The sequence below is a fragment of the Glycine soja genome, chromosome 17 (assembly GCF_004193775.1).
Source record: "Glycine soja cultivar W05 chromosome 17, ASM419377v2, whole genome shotgun sequence".
Taxonomy (NCBI): domain Eukaryota; kingdom Viridiplantae; phylum Streptophyta; class Magnoliopsida; order Fabales; family Fabaceae; genus Glycine; species Glycine soja.
In genome coordinates this window covers 8,362,035-8,379,835 of record NC_041018.1, presented here as the reverse complement: position 1 = coordinate 8,379,835, position 17,801 = coordinate 8,362,035, and the positions used below count along the sequence as shown (strand labels likewise).

Below are 17,801 nucleotides of genomic sequence, written 5' to 3'. Positions count from 1 at the left end.
ATTACTTTAAAAAACGTGTTTACTAAATAATTAAAAAAAAATTCTAACTAATAAAAAAACCTCAAAATTAACGACTCTAAAATATAAACAACAGAAGACTAAGGACTAGGAAAATATCAGTCATAGGTAGTTTACAAGATTACAATTACCTTCTGAAATATAACAACCAATTCAGACAACAATTTATCCAAAACATATCTCAATCCATTACCTCAAACCACAGCCTGTCCTGGAGTGGGGCTGGATTTAGGGACAGATCTACTTAAGCTACCTTAAAAAAAATTATTATCTTTTAAAATTTGTAACTTACTAATATTTTAGAATTACATTGTATATAATTTTTATTTATTTTATACAAATAAAATGTACAATAAATAAATATTTTTAAATATTTAAATTATATTATAATTAAAATTTAATGATTTTTTTAAAACATATAAATTATATATTAAATTTATGATAAAAAATTTATATTGTGATTAATCATTTTAATTATTGAAAATTTCTTTTAAAAAAAATTATGAAATTCAAGTTAGAATTAAAGATATTAAAAATGATAGATCAAAATAGATAAGAAATAGAATGAAATAAATTGATATTAAAAGAATAAGAGAATATATTATACATGTTAACTAATAACTAATTTAAGTTTTGAAAATAAAATACATATATTCATCAAAATTATTTTTTGATATTCAGATATAATTTGTTAAACTGTTTCGTTGATATTAAAAATATAAAAGGATATGTTAAATACATATTACGAGCGTATTTAAATTTTGAAGATAAAATATAAATGATTCGAAATTGGTTTTTGATTTTTAATTACGGTTTATTAATATTTTTTTATAAGCCAATTTGTTTAACCGTTAAGTTAACATTAAATATGAGAGAGCAGAAACTTGATAAAGAATATAATCTTACTCATTTATCAATGAGAGAGTAGAAGCACAAATCACACACTTTAATACCCTTACTTCTTCTATCACACTCTCTCATTAATTAAAATTTATTAAAAACTAAAATAATTGAAAAAAGATCGAATCTTTAAATATGTGAGACTTACCAAATTTTACAATTTTTAATAGATTTCAAGCATTGACAAAATATTAAAAAAAGCGTGTTAATAATATCATTACTTATAGGGATGTAGAAAGCAGGTAATTACTTAGATCATGTGTTGCATTAAACAGTAAGGTATCTCCGACACGGCAATAATAAAAGTGATCCTGTTCTTGGAAGGATACATTGCAAAGTCCTATGCACCAAAACTAACGAGAGTGCTTCTGTATCTGAAATTTGCTAGGAATGAATGCATGTATGCCCATATAATCCATCTTAACGTGCTTTGAATTTTAATACGACTTATACTTTGAGATCTGCCAACTTAATACGGCATCTCATATTTTTAATAATTATACTTAATATTAAAATATCTTAATTCTATAAAAAAATATCTTAATATTTAGTTGATATTTGTATTATTTGTTTTTGAAATATATGGTATAAAACTAGAATTCATTTAGTCTTAGGCTTTGTTTGGAGTGCATGAAAGTGGGAGGTTAGATTGAGAAAGGACGGAAAATTCTCAAATTTGTAATCATTCTTTTGTTTGGAAGAAAGAGTAGTAAAAGAAAGAAAAAATTGTTACAAGTGAGTCCCATGTCATTTTTAGTCTGGTTAATGAACTTCGTCGAAGGAAACACAAACATGATCATCATGTTAGATCAAATTCTGCATATTCATGTTCATCATGTTCATCCTTGTTGATGTAAAAATCTGGAAAATTCTCAATTTCATTCATTAGATTTTGAATAAGTTGTTGTCTAGGTGTTAAATAATTACTTAATTTAAGTTGTTTAAAATCTAGATCCATGATTTAAAGTGGAAACAACTTTCTTTAAGAGCAAAATGATAATTTATTGGTATAAAAAAGTGCAATCAGACCAAAAAAACATCAAGTTGTGTTCAAATCAGAAAATAAGAACTCACATTTAATTTTATTTTGATATATTTTTTTAACTCAACTACTTCATTTTAATATTTCTTTTTAACTCAATTACTATTTTATAATCTGAATCATCCAATTATTTAATTATATATCTAACGGTGATGGATGAGGATAAGATTGGTATATAACTATTTAAAAATACTATTAGGCTATTGAAAACACCGATTCACCGGTGAACAACCTATTCTAATGGTCCATGTAGAATTTACCCTAAAGTGGAATGAAAAAAATATTGTTTCTTATTTTGCTGTAAACTACTTCAGGGAGGATGTTGATGTAGTTAATAATTTTTTAATTAGTTATTTAAGTGAAAAATTATTTATTTAAGCAAAATTAAACATTTTCAATCAATATTAAATAGTAAAATAATAATAAATCGTCACAGAACAGTTCTCTTTTAATTAAATTATTTCTAAAATTTTCAAAACGTAAAGAATCAAATGCGTACGTGTATTTTTTTCTTTCCAAAAAACGCGTGCATTTTTTTATATTTTAATTATATTGCTATTATTATTACTAATTGAAAGAGAGCCTCTATCTTTATTGTAAAAAAAAAAAACAGTTGAAAAAAGTAGTGACAATAATTTTTTTTTAAATTTTAAAGTTGGACATTAATTTCTTCAATCCTATACTATAAAAGTGAGTTGATGGGGTAAACAGTAGTTTATTTTTTTTAAGATTAAATAACTTATTTGAAATTCATCTTATTTTATTGGTTTAATTTAATTATTTATGTTTTAGAAAAATTATTTTGATTAAAATTAACACAATTAATAATATCCATGTACTTGCAGCAAAAAGGCATTGTAATTGCACCACCACATCTCCACCCTCATACTGCCACAAACACTAGCACTACACTTGATTCAAATGCTGTTGAAATTTGACACACCCAATCGAGTACAAGTAGATCTGACACCAATTAAGGTAACCCCATCAATTCGACACCCTCATCTCGCATTTGTCGAAAAACCTCCAATGCATTCTTTGATATGCATCAGCCGCATACACAATAACCTTTGTATCATCGCTACTAGCCTAAGCAACAATCAATCTTACATCCTCTATTTCGTTATATATATAATTAAGAAAAATATATAAAAATCGTAAATTTAATTAAATTAATTTTTTCAAATCACTTAAACAAATTCAGGTGGTTACATTTGTCTCATTGTTATCAAATAAAACTTATTAAAAACATCTCCAATTCAAAATATGGTTGTTCAAGTTTACAAAAGAACTGAAATTAAGCAGCAAAATAAAATAAAATAAAATACATGTTTTGAACATCATGCAATTAAAACTGTAACTCATGTCTTAATGTCACATCCTACCAGAGCATTATGACTTAGTGTTCTCTAGCACAAGGTTCTTTAAAGACATTTATCTAGTCATCTGCTTCCACAAACACAAGGTTTGAGATGATCACTGGATCCAAACACAAAATACATAAGGAATTAAAATACAAATAAACAAATATGTAAGCAAAATACATTATAGAAATATTTATAACATAGTTCAACTTAATACTATCACTTCGTCACTTTATCATTTAAAATTCATTTTTCAAACACTAATCACATTACACATGAATCACACACTAGAGTCAAACCGTAACAACACTCACCAATTTCATAATAAACAATTCACATACATTATGTAACAATTATACTAAGACTCAAACATATATACTATGTGGTACCATGTGAGCGAAAAACCACATTAAGACACTTAGGAGTACATAACAAGACACGTCACACAATGAATATGTCATGTCACTCTCACTAAGTAAAATTATTAGGTGACTAGTCAGGGTCACTATGTTTTGCAAAAATACTCCAACCATATGAGATCAATGTAGGTTTAAAGGAGCACTCAAACTGAGTGTATATACCTTAAGGCCTAGACTCCGAAGAATCCGTTAGGGCCTTACTTTCTTGATTCAGGTCCAACCCCTAAAACAACTTTTTCACGCAGACACTGCTTATGAATTATATAATACTCATGACCTCACCTTTGTTCTCACCACATTTAACACATTACGTTACAATTTAACACTTCAGGTTCCTAACTTGGAACCCTGCATTTTCCTTTTAACACTTCACGCATAAACACTTTTCTCAATATAAACACCAGTCGGGTTATTGTATAATTCACAACTCACAACACAAGTATTGTGATATCAATTATTAACCACACACTTATTCAAAACCATATCACATGTCCACAATTTAGCATCTCACAATGTCACAATTCACCATCACATGTTCATGTGTATCCCACAAATTAACACATGCTCAATTTATTCCTTACACACAATTTCATGATCCCAATATAACAATTTATCACGCTAATATAGTAAATCGTGTCCAAAACACAAATAAATTATACAAAAATGTTTCTCACAACATGAAGAGTAAAACTCCTCAAATAATTTCACATAATCATATCAAAATCAAAGGATTCAGAAACATGAAAACACCAAGAATACTCAATTTTATCAACCAATTTGCATCAAACATCAATTGATTCGTCAAACACAACAATCTTGTAATTATAATCATAAAGGAAGAATTAGAATGCAATAAACACCCTAAAATAAATCTCAATTTGATCCTCTAAGGATCATGACACATGTTCATTCTAACCCCAATTTCGATAAACTCATCCCTTACCTCTAAGCGGGTTCACGTGTATAGTCCGACAGCGATAGCGAAGTCTCTAGTGGTTCCCTAAGATTCCTCACGCTTTTTCTCTGGTTGTTCTGTTAGGATTTTCAAGCGTTAGAGAGAAGGAGAAGACATTAAAGCCTCCATTTCAAGTGTAAAGCCCCTTATGACTATGAGAGGATAAACCCTTAGTTAGAAACTCACAGGCCTAAGAAGCCAAAAGATGTATTGTATGCTTCATACCTATCAATGCAAATAACTGTTTTCTTTCCTATTATTCTTTCTTATTTTAATTTCATATATCATTCATCCTTGCATCATCTTTAGGGGTTAGGTACTCGACAAAGGGTAATCCTTAATAGAAATACAAGGAAGGTCTTACATGCATAAGTTTTAGGAATTAATCGCTCAACAAAGGGTATTTTCTAATAGAAATAAAAGGAAGGGATATCTTAATAAAATCATTGTTATACATAGAGTGATTGCATTATGCTTATGCATCAAAGTAAACATCTAAAATTAGAACTTCATGCATTTTATCTATTGAATATTTGTAAAGACATTTCAAAGATAGATAGGTAAGATAGACTTGTCATCGTGAGATATCATGGACAAATATTCTAATAATTGTGGGTAGGAAAAATCCACCTAATTGATAGAGAAAAATATAAAATAATACATCTTAGGCAAATAAAACATGTTAGGTCCTAACATTCCCGTCTCATTGAATTCCCTATTATTTCCTCTGTCTTCTATTAATAGTTATTATTTTATATCATGTTCTTTTAAACTCATCTTTTATATCTCATCTCATCTTTTATTTTTATAAATTGAAAATTATCTAATACAAGTACAAAACACGTTTTTGTAAAAATCAACACTTGAACTTTTGAGTCTTTACTATTTAGATATTTTGGTGCACTTGTCAAACGGTCAACAAAAATTATTATTTTAATTAATAAAATTATTTTTCCTTACTTATTTAATTATAAAAATTTCATTATTTTTTTAAAAAAATATTTTCAATTTATTTTATGAAAAATGAGATGTTATAATCAACCATCAAGTTATTGGCATCATTCAACACACAAAAATCAAAATTCCTAAAACCTGAACAGCCAAACACAAATCACACAAGAAGTTCACTCGCTCATTAAATTTCCATTTCAAAACACAAACCCATGGGGGCTTGGGACAGTGGTATTGGCCGTTAAGGAGGCACTGGGGTAGCATGCTGTGATGGTATTGACGAGGTCTTGTCACGTTAGGCGTCAATGGGGACAATTGTTCCAAAAATAAAATTAGATTGAAACTTAATCTAGGAAATTTGGATTTTTTTTTTGTTTTGAGTTAGTTTTTTTCATTTTGAGATCATTCGTTCTCGTTTTAGATTATGGGTGTGAGTATTCTATAAATCTCTAGGAAAAGCCATGCTTGCCTTGTCAACAAAAAGATTAAATGACATAAAGTCAAGAATAAAATCATAAATTCAGTGAGTGGAGATTGTCGTAAGGCAATGTTTGGCCACATATATTTAATCTAAGGGTGAATCTAAGTAATGTGCCCTCCCAAAGTAGACCATGAGATGGCATTCAATCTTATTATAAGCATGTGTATTTTTTACTAACAATGTGACAAGAGACTTCCTTACTTCAAAGTCTCAAGAGTCTTTCAGAGGAAGGATTTGTTAATTAAATAAACTAGATCACTAAATTATTGTAAGATTTTGTTATGATGTGAGGAACTGGTCCTTTCATTAGAGTTAGTTCTTTTCATTTGACTAAACATCTATTTGATTGGTTGAATAAGTTAGATAGTGTGATTTAATTTTATCAATTTCAATTTATTTTTATAAAGTGATTTTCAACTTAATAGTTAATATCAATTAAATGAAAATTATTTTAAAACATTCTCATTAAATAAAATAAATTAAAATTTGCATATATATATATATATATATATATATATATATATATATATATATTGTATTATCATGTATGATTTTTTGTTTCCTAATATTTGATATGAGAAGAATTATACTATACATGATTATGTCACAAAAATTAATTTTTTTTCCTCTAAAACTAGTACTAGGATGGCCTTTGTCTGGCTAAGCACCTCAGTTGCGAAGACGCCGCCACTGCTCTCTGAAAAAGACGATCCAAAATATCAAAGAGAGCATTACGGCCGCAGATACCACAACCGTTCCCAAATAAACTCTTTCAGTATATCTCCGCAGAGAAGGACAATAGTTGTTGCTAATCTCTGAGAATGCTTTACGTGCAAAAGTGCAATCTACTAAATCAACGAAAAATGGCCCATAATGAAATAAACCATCCGTCACATTCACTGCAGATGCAAGTTTGTTGTATATCTTCGGTGTCAAACGACCTTCATTCGTACATTGTTCAGATGATGAAGCCTGGCACGTATAATTCTTCCACACCTGACTCGTATAAAATATGATATGAATGTTACACACAGTACTATTCTATATATATAATGAATGTGTTTGGAATGATTGATAACGTTAAGTACTAGCTAATTACCTCGATGGCGTTTTTGAATGTGACTTCCCCTGGCGCACACTGGCGAGAGGTGAAGTCGGCATTATATGGATTGCAGAGAAGAGGGACGAGGGGACCTGATTGATTGAAAATAGCTGTGGTATTTGCATTTGTGAAATTGGAAATGATTTGGTCAAATGCGTCAACAATGGTATATGTGAGAGTCTTGCTTCGTAGAAGGGTTTTCATGGCAGTTGCATTTTCCACGCATGGAAGAATGTCGTCCAAGGCAGTGTGGGCAGTGGGGTTATATATATATATATACGCATTAATATTCAAGTAAGTCTTCTATTATATGCACACATGCAAGTGTAACATTAGATAATGACTATATATTAATTCCACTCAATTATTTATCTATCTATCACAAGCTTTGTATTGGATTTCATGAAGATGAACAATTTAATTCAAGCAAATAGCTTGTAACTTACTTATGAACAAAAAGAAATGCAGCACAAAGTAACAAGGTGCCCGTAACAAGAATCCATCCAATAACCACTAAGCTGCAGCCCGATTAAAAAAAAATAAATCTTTTACTGATAGAAACTTAACGGGAGACAAATCTATCCGTGAATGAAAAGAAATGAATTCAACTTACGAGTATACAGGACACGGCAAAGCAAGTAAAGAAAATACTGCAAAAATCAAGTTCATATAATTTGGTTAACATTTAGCATAATAGAGTAAGAAAACGAAAAAGACAAAACCAAAATCAAACATACGCAATCCGAGCAATGCAACAAAGATCATAACAGCAGCAACAATAACAAGAGCCAGTCTCCTGCAGATGATCACAACAAGCAATGTTAATTACCAAAAAAAAAAAATCATAAACCAAATGAAACATTTAAATTCGTGTACTTACACTCCATCTATGACTTTATGTATCATCCTCGAATTTTCTTTAGCCTTTTTGGAGAGAGAATCAGTAGCAGTGATGACTCTCACTTTGGCGGCATCATCAATGTTGGATCCAAGATCAAGTGGCAGAGGAATCCCATTCACAAGCTGCTTAGCTGAATCAAAATAACTTGTCACGTTCCGGAGGTTTTCGGCTACTAATTGAGCCTGATTCACAACGTAATCAAGTGTGTTCGAAGTGCTTTCACGAAACTTCCCCTGACCAGAGTACAGGACAGCGCATCCACCTCTAACATAATCAATTAATATATGCTTAATTAGAAACTCAAGACATATATTTATTTGTTCTAAACACATATAGATAGATGGATAGATACATTGCCGCAATGGTGCAGAAGATAAGCAAAGTCAAGGACAAATGATGGAGTGCTTTAGAATAGCCATCATCACTTGAATCTCCTCCGTTACAACAGCAGCAACACGCTAAGATGATAAGTAAAAAAATTCCAAAAATCACGAACCAGGCTACAGCCACGGAAAGAAAAGGAACCGCAGTAGACATAACTGACTGCACCGTGGCAAGAACAATTTCATGTTAGCAAATTAAATTGTGCTATTATGCATTTTAGCGTTATTTATTTTAGACTTCTAGTATTATTTCTCAATCAAAAAGGGAGATCGCTTGGCTAACATGTGAAAAAAAGTTCATCATTAATATCAAGTTCTCCTTGCGTATTGAAATTCCAATAATTGCACAAAAAATGCTTACATTATTGAATCACTTAATTATATTATTCCCAACAAAAGTTCCATAGCTTCACTAAGTGGAAATTATTCTGTGGTCCAACTAATCTCAACATAAGCATTATAACACGCAATTAAGTTTTGCTAACTCTTTTCTATAAATTGAAAAACTTAAACACCAAGTAGAGATTTGTCAGGACTAGCTAATAGGCGTTTTATCGCGTCTTGGATTAGAGAAGCATGCAAACACCTGGCAAAAGCGCGTAACTAAAGAACCTAATTAGAAGGAATGAGGTAATAGTATAATTAATGAAGGAATGCAATTGCATTAAAAGAAGAGACTAACCGTGAGATAATAGACATTGCTGATATTCCAACCATCGGTGTAACGTTGAAAACCGTTAAGCAAATCTTTCCGGCGAGTTCTTTCCTTTGCAAGCACGAGAGTCGTCGTCGTGTTCTTCGCACGTGCACCTTCCGCCATTTATCTCCTCGTCGTCCATGCTGCCAGGCCCTCACCAACAATTTCAACGCCATCTATAAGGAAAAAGAATCTTGGATTAATTAATTAAGATAACTCATGTTATAATTAAGGTAATATAATTAAATTATTTTAATTGTGTACATATATAATTAAGATAATTTCTTGTAATTATTATTATGTATAATTTACTTTATTCGCTAAAATGGACTAAAGTGTACTAAAGGGTCATATATTTGAATCCATCAAAAGAAAAAAGTATGTATATTTTAGTATAGGAAAAGAGGACAATGTAATATTCGTTTCTGTTAGAAAAAATAATGTAATTTACTCTTTAATTAATATTTTATTTTTTTAAATGATTTATTTAGTATTACAAGTAATATATTCAATGAATATCAAACTTTACAATAACTTCTTACCCTGCTCAACCATGTCTTTCAATTTTTACTTCATAGCAGGTATCAATGTTCAAAATAACCATATATAAGGATTGAAAATTCTGAATCAAGATTATTTGAGTGTGCAGACTTCCAATTTTTAGACTTTAATTTTTAGACTTTATAATAGTTATATATATATATATATATATATATATATATATATATATATATATATATATATATATATATATATATAGTTTTACTTAGTTAATATTTTATTATACATTTCTTATCATTATCATTTCTCTTTGAAATATTTTAATTTTTTTTTCTAATATTTGACATTTCATATTTGCATGTTAGTTTTATTTTATTGTTTCTGCATATTTCAACTACTAAGATGACCTAAAAGGTTTAAAAGAGGTAGTGGTTTCATTGATGACATTATAAAAAAAAAATCAACATATTTGTTAACACTAAATATGTTTTGTAAAACAAAGATACAAAATCTCTAATAAAAAAATCTAGATACGATTACGATAGTATCTCACGTTGTCTTTAAGGATTGACAACTTGTTAAAACTCTAACTATGTCATAATACTGCATAAAAAAATGTCACAGTAAGATTTTTTTTTTTTTTTGAAAAACCTTTAGTTTTGAATATTCGGTCTTAAAAAATGAGTTTGAATTCTAGAACCCGATTTTGCATAGAGAAATGTACGTGCCTTTTGCAAGAAGAGTGATTTAAGTGCTTTATGTTTGCTCAGGAAGAAGAAAAGTAACAATATATCTGGAAATCAATTTGGCCTTTTTTTTTTCTTTTTTCTTTTTGCTTTGTCACAACTTTTTTTCATTTTTAGCATTATTTATTTATTTATCAACATTATTTCAATTTTAATATATTTTATCTAATTAATTAAAAAATTTGCATAAAAAAATTGAGACAAAATCAACTTGTCAATGCCACCACATCAGTAATTAATGACAAGCTAACGGCGAAAACCAAATTTACTGAATAAAAATTTAATAAATCAAAATTACACAATCAAAAATAGGAAACCAAACGAACAAAATCAAGTCTATTTTCTTTGTCAAAAGTCAAAACTGAGAATCCAGCTTTTTGCTTTCTTGAAAACAAGAATCCAGCTAAGAAAATAGGAAACTAGGTAGGATGTTTTATTTTTATTTTTGATGAATAAACTAGGTAGGATGCTAGGTTTTGTGGACCAAGCCAAACAACATAGGAAACTTTGACGAGTCAGAATTAATGGATGAGACATTTTGAATTACAGGCTGCTTCAATTCATGACAAGTCGAAAATTTAGCAACTATTGAACACTACCTCATTTTTTTTTATTGAATCTTTTGATGTTAAAAATTCGCACAACCGTATTGTTACAGGAATTTTTTATTATCTATTTCTTCCTTTATAAATATTACAGTAATAAACTTATAAAAATTTATAAATATATAAAAGCGAGAATTTCAACTCAATAGGGCAAAAATTTGACTCCCAACGCACTAGTGAGAATTTCAACTCAATGGGGCAAAACTATATATCTAGAATTGAAATTCAAAATTATTGGTAAAATAATTTCATATAACAGGTTGATTTACGCATTTTTGATATACCGAATAGGTATTCGGTTACACTAAACACCCATTTGGACCTTCATAATAACAAAGTAATATGTTTATGTATCACTCAATTTGCAGGATCGAACACCCCTTCAATTCTAGTGATGATCCTTTAATCACCATTAAAAGTAATTGTTGGTTTAAAGGTATATAAGCATGGTTATAAGCGCATTACCTAAAAGGTAATCAACACACGCAGATCCAAAGGTCCAAAGCCCAATAAGGTTAGTATATAAAAAGAAAAATCATAAGGTAAAAATCATTATTCATTTAAATACATTCCTGATTAGAATATATTTTATTGGTATTTCCATTTGACTTGTGCACACCAAGCCACAAGACCAGTCATTAGAAGAGGAAGAACTACTCGGTATAGCAAAATATTCTTCTATCCGAGGGATAATGTGTGATCCATCTATAACAGGAACACTTGGTTTTACATCATCTAAGGATTTTTAATTGTTTTTAGTCATATTTTATTTTATTATTTAATATATAAAAAATATTTTTGGTAATTGAGATTTTATGCAATCAAACACTTTTGTAATATAATTGTAGAAAATCTACACGCAAATCACGCATCTTTGATACTAGCTTGAAATCACTTAACTCACAGTTCATAGTCAAATTAAAGGCTGTGTGTGTGATCTTGACTCGAGGTTCTAGAATAAAAAGATGATCTTGGTGAGAGTGATATTTTCACTGTGACCATATGTTGACACATGAAAATAACTACAATAATATCACCATGCAATGCAATCCTGTATGTCTGAAGTGATAAAATACAGATAGGCTGTGCTGCATTCGGTAGAATTTATGTGCGATTTTTAGGAATGGAAATTGTTAATTCTTGCTAAAATTAAAGGGAAAATACTTTTTTTTTTTTACTGCAAAGAGAAAATACTTAGGAAGCCTTATTCACAAACATGATTAAATTATAGTATGAACATCATTATTACTCAACATCTTTAAAGAATCAACATTGACTTATTTCTTGTCTATAAATAGTAAATGATTCTATTGCTGCTACTTTTTTTCTCTAAATGCAGTAAAGAATTATTTTATTGCTTCTCGCCCTTTTATTTATAAGAATATTTCTGGGAGTTTGTTTTTATCCTTTCAACAAAAATTCTTCTAAATAGTTATATAGTAATTAATTAGATTAAAACCATATTAAAAATGAAATATCAATAATTTTAATGATAATCTTAGAAAAATTATATAAATTATTGATAAATTTAATGCTTTTAATTAAATCCATTCTTATATTATAAGTTAGAATACACAGTTTCACATACAACTTCAAGAGTGAAAACTCTCACTTTCACCGGTCTCTCAAATTGTCATTTTTTATATTCTCTCTCATTTCCTCTAGAGGTATGCATGCATTATTCTCACAGTTGATGATAAAACTTTTCCATCTATCCCAAATTATCATTTTTTTATCTACATCAATATGCCTGATATTCATAAGCGTCTATCTCTTTCAGGATTCAACCCAGCCTTCCTTATCTCTATTTCTAATTAATTTTTCAATATTATTTTAAAGAAATTGCCAACCATTAAAAATAATCTTATATTATAATTTAAATTATTTGTTATGAATCTAAAATATAATTTATATATTATCTGATACTTATTTAATATAAATTTTAATTACAATGTAATTTATATAAAAAAATATTTATCATTATAAATTTAACTATATAAAATAAATATTTGTGATATTCAATACAGAAAGTAAAATACTAATAGGATCTTAGAAAACTACAAAGGTAATGTATATAATAATATAATTGCCCAAAAGTTACTTCTTTAAGTTCATTTATCTCAACATTGTAATACAGTTTTTTGTCAATGTGTTTTGAATCAGAAAAATATTTGTCAAACTTCTTAGTCGTATCAGCAAATTTTCAATGAAAAAAATACAGACTAAAATTTCGAATTGTTTTAGATGTTCACGAACCACAACTATTTGATATTTTAACTGTAACATGACCGTTGGTTTAAAAATTCACATGGAATTAATGTATCCAAGTGAATACCTTTACAATTTTTGCTCCTTTTTCAGATTCATTTTGTCTAGTCGAAAAACACGATTCTTGACTTATGATTTAACCACAATTATTATGATCATAATAGTATCTTATATAAATGTACAGACCATAACTTGGAATTGGGAACCACGTGATGCCATTAAGACAAAACCCCGGACCAAGTGATTAATTAAACAAAATCTTCAATTTCGAGAGAAAGAGAGAGAGAGAGAACTTTGAACATTTCACCTCAGTCAAAATATCATCATATCATAGTAATTAAAAAAAATAAAAATTGAAGTACTAGTAAACTGGTAAGTGGTAATCCATTATTTTCCTCTTTTTTTTTTTTCCTTTGTTGGGGGTGCTTGTGCTTGTTCATTAGTAATGTAGCTAACACAGAGGGGATCTATGAGGGATGCCTTTTCTTCTACTCATGCTTATGGCCATGTCTTCATCAGAAACCTTATTGCTATTGGCCATGAATTTTGCACAAACAGTGCTCCATCCACTCCTCCTCTTCCTAACGATCTCTGTGCAAGCCATGTTCATGCTCATGTTATTCTCTGACCCTGATGAACCTGAAGATGAGCTCATTGGTTCATCACAATCCACAACGGTAGAACGAGTCATTTCCTCATCCCCCATATCTTGTGGGATCAAAAAGTCAGGGCTTAGCTGTAGGGAGTTGCATGTTCTCAAGTAGGGAGAGAGGTCCTTATAGTGTTTCAGAACAAAATCCACCTACATACACACACACATGGACCATTAATGATAATCAAACTAATTATGTACTCCTTAACGATCAAACAAATCCTCAGGAATCTAATTCAGTTGGTTCATCATGATATATGAGTTATTATAAATTTTTGACATTATTTTTAATTCTTGCGAATAAAAAAATAAAATAGACTCTTATTGGTTTTATTTATTATAGCTATTCCTCTTTAACTATATAATTCAAGAATCAAATTATGTAGCCACGTAATTAATTTAGGGAAGTTCAATTTCAATTCACTAGTGTACTTATAAGAGGAATGCTAGCATTCCTCATCTTATAGTCAATGTACATAAATAAATATATTACTGATAAGCAAATTAAAAGAGTTTTCTGATGCTATATTCCACCGAAGAAATATCAGTTTTATTCCATAATTCTCTCTACAGAATAATTAACCTATCCAGGAACACACGAGTGAATTTTTTTTGTTTAGTATAAAATTATGAATATATTTATGTACCTTGCATCCAAGGGAGCAATGGATAAAAGGCTCTTGGAGGCTTCTATCACAGGAGGTGCAGTAGTTTCCTGATCCTTTGAATTGCCGGTTTTGAGGTCTCTTCTTGATGAACACCACCTTGGCACTATTGATGGTATAGGCCTAATAATAGAATTCAAAGCTTTTTCAATCAGCAAACCATACCAAGTTGAATTTTACTTATTTTTTGTGGCAGAAGAGTTGAATTGTAGGTAATTATTAATCAGCGCCGCCATCATAATATTACTTTATTTAACTTAATGTATGTGAGTGTGTTTATATATTTACCTGAACGTTGGAGCAATCTATGAGTTTCTGAAGATCTTCCAACCTAACAACATCATGATAAACGTAACGGCGAACCTGAAGAAGCCTGTGGAAGCGATGAGATGGCAAGCAGTGAGGACAAATACTGGTGCAGCAATCTAAGCAGCAGACATTCTTCTCATTCTTTTTAGCGTTCTCATGGTAAGAGCACCCCACGAAGAACTTTTGTGTGTAAAGAGCTTCCAACCATGCAGGCTTTTGGTATCCCTATATTAATTAACCATCACCGAAACAAAGCCAATTAATAAATCATCACTACAACGAAAAGGGTCATCATGCATCATCATCAATAAGAATTCAAACACAAAAGAGAGGAGAATCAGGGGAATTCAAATTAACCATGATCATGGAAATTAAAGACTTGCAAGATAGCCTCTCAAAATTGTCCTTGAGCTATGATCAAGGTATAGTGAATAAGTAACTAAAGAGAGAGAGAGAGAGAGAGTAGAGCATGGAGAAAAGAGTAGTACTTATGGAGGTTCACAAGAGGAGTGAGGGGATATATTTATTCCTTGAATAATGAATAGGTAGAAAACAATTTGTCTTATGATATGAGAGACAGAGAAATAAAGAGAGAGAGAGAAAGCGAAAGGCATTCATAAAGAAACAAGTTAAGATATGAGGGGAACGTGGGCGCTGTTTCCGTGTCTCCCATTCTCTTCTAAACTATTCTCTGCTCATCTCCTTGGCTTATGAGCTCTATTGCTAAACAAAACACTACTCTGACTCGCTCCTTGAACTAGCTGCATTTCTAATTTTTAATCCTCTCTCTGATTCACTATATCTTGGAAACAACCTGTTGCTAATAGCCACTTGATTTTGGACTTTGAAATCCACTGCTAAATTTCATTATTTTTGTGCAAATCATATGTCTGTGTCATTGCTAATTCAACTCCTACAGTCTAATTTTTTTTTTAAATTGCCACTTTCGTGCAACCTTTTTGTTATGGACATTTTAATTTCTTAATTTCTTGAATTAAAAAAAAATTATACACTTACCGTCATTAAAAAAAATTTATATTATCATCTAATTACAAATTATATATATATATATATATATATATATATATATATATATATATATATATATATAAAATAAATATGTACATGCATGCTGAAAAGAAGTGACAAAAAGTTCTCAAATGTTTGAAAAAGTAACTGCCCAACATATCCTTAAGATCCGGGTAAATTTAATTGACATATAATATATATACATATAATTAGTTTTATTAATAATGTAATTAAATGGAGTTAGTTCTTGCTTATTTTTAATTATCATATTTTAAGAAGTCGGCCAGTTGCTCAGCAGGAGTTTAAACAGAATAAAAAGGGAAAGAAAAGGGTCAGACAGTTTAGTTGAGAAAGCACAACAGAATTTGGAGTCACCTTTTCTCCAAACACTATTTTTAAGTTTTTCTTTAATTTCCTTTTTATGCTATGTTGGACTTCTGCACATCTCTGTTCTCCTCATTTTGCATAATTAATAATGCCGATTACTGTATGACTTCAAAGCTAAGCAACGAAAGCATACAGACACCAATCATCTTCCAAGTTAGCAAGACATAGCATGAAACATAGTACCAGAAATCAAGAGCATACTTGTTTGAGTGATGGAAATTTATAATAAAGATTTACCTCACATTTATCTTATGCCCCCCCAAAAAAAAAACTGTGGCAAGGCGTTTTATTTATGCATAGCCCCCTCACCCCAAGATTCATATTAGGTTATTACAATTGTATCATCAATTTATCCACTTAATTTTTCACATTTTAATTGATTCTTAAGCACATGTTTTGATTAAATTCTATCTTGAGGTCCATACATGTATGGAAAATAAAACTTTATTAAAAGGACAAAAGAAAACTACTAGAGTAATCTTTTACATCTTAATGTAACTGCCTCAAACTGTCAATTGAAAACTATCCTTGTTTCATATATCTACATATATCAACTTTTAAATTATAATTAAAACTTTTTAAATAATATAGATAATCATTTATACAATATTAAGTGGCAAAAACAAACTTCTACAACATTTGTGGTCACTGCCGTGTTGCATAAAAGTAATCTTTTATTGTTTTCTTCGAGTTTTAAATTTCTGCTATTACATTGCCTTATCAAGTGCTTCAATTTCTTCGTAAAAGGAATGTAAATACACATGCATAAACAGTCTGGCAGTTTCAAGGAGACTAAAGTATTGAGTACTAAGTTCAATTCTGACCATAAGTTAGAGAGAACTAGTTAATTTGGCAACAATGCTGAGCAGGCTCCTAGCTAGGTAACTAGCCATGATTATGGCATGTACTTAAAAAGACATGTTTTATGAACACTTGAATCCAGCTAGGAATGTTACTGCTAGTGACAACAATTGAAAGGTTTAGTTAATCTATGGGACTAATTTGATTGTTTCAGTTTTGACACCATGGAATTCTATGGAATAGTGGAAGTGGGGTAGTGAGAATTAGCATTTTGTCCCAGCTAAGCAGTTTTCTTTTGCTGCTCTCTCAAGTCCTAATTCTATTGGTGGTGACTTAGAAATGTGTAGGAACTATATAAATCATGGCTAGTTTTCTGTTTTAATAAGACAAAACCAAAACCAAAAGAATATGAATAATTGAATATAGTTATTGTGCAAACTTTCCCATCCTCCATTTTCTGACTAACCTAAACAATGACAATGAAGATATATACTTTCCAAACTGAATTATTCAGCCACTCAGTGCAAAAATTGGTTCCTGGTGCTATGTGCTGTGCATATGGCATTCCAGAGATGGCAGCAACAACGCCTAAACTGAGCCAGCTAAAATCTGAAACAAGACATGT

The 17,801-nt window shown here is 29.9% G+C and overlaps 3 protein-coding genes across 3 annotated transcripts; all 3 read right to left on the bottom strand.

The window, feature by feature from the left end:
• Positions 1-6,686: 6,686 nt before the first annotated feature.
• On the bottom strand, positions 6,687-8,820 carry LOC114392033. Its single transcript, XM_028353072.1, has 6 exons — positions 8,486-8,820; positions 8,113-8,397; positions 7,970-8,028; positions 7,846-7,882; positions 7,230-7,750; positions 6,687-7,126 (listed from the first exon to the last, which is right to left on the bottom strand). The coding sequence occupies exons 1-5, from the start codon at positions 8,668-8,670 to the stop codon at positions 7,675-7,677; spliced, it is 642 nt and encodes a 213-aa protein (XP_028208873.1). The 5' UTR covers positions 8,671-8,820; the 3' UTR covers positions 6,687-7,126; positions 7,230-7,674.
• LOC114393534 lies at positions 6,800-7,436 on the bottom strand. The gene is made up of 2 exons (XM_028354887.1): positions 7,230-7,436; positions 6,800-7,126 (listed from the first exon to the last, which is right to left on the bottom strand). The coding sequence occupies exons 1-2, from the start codon at positions 7,434-7,436 to the stop codon at positions 6,800-6,802; spliced, it is 534 nt and encodes a 177-aa protein (XP_028210688.1).
• A 4,778-nt stretch (positions 8,821-13,598) lies between the features above and the next one.
• LOC114392983 lies at positions 13,599-15,441 on the bottom strand. Its single transcript, XM_028354243.1, has 4 exons — positions 15,317-15,441; positions 14,939-15,184; positions 14,633-14,773; positions 13,599-14,135 (listed from the first exon to the last, which is right to left on the bottom strand). Exons 1-4 carry the CDS (start codon positions 15,323-15,325, stop codon positions 13,785-13,787), a joined length of 747 nt encoding a protein of 248 aa, XP_028210044.1. The 5' UTR covers positions 15,326-15,441; the 3' UTR covers positions 13,599-13,784.
• Between the last annotated feature and the right edge of the window lie 2,360 nt (positions 15,442-17,801).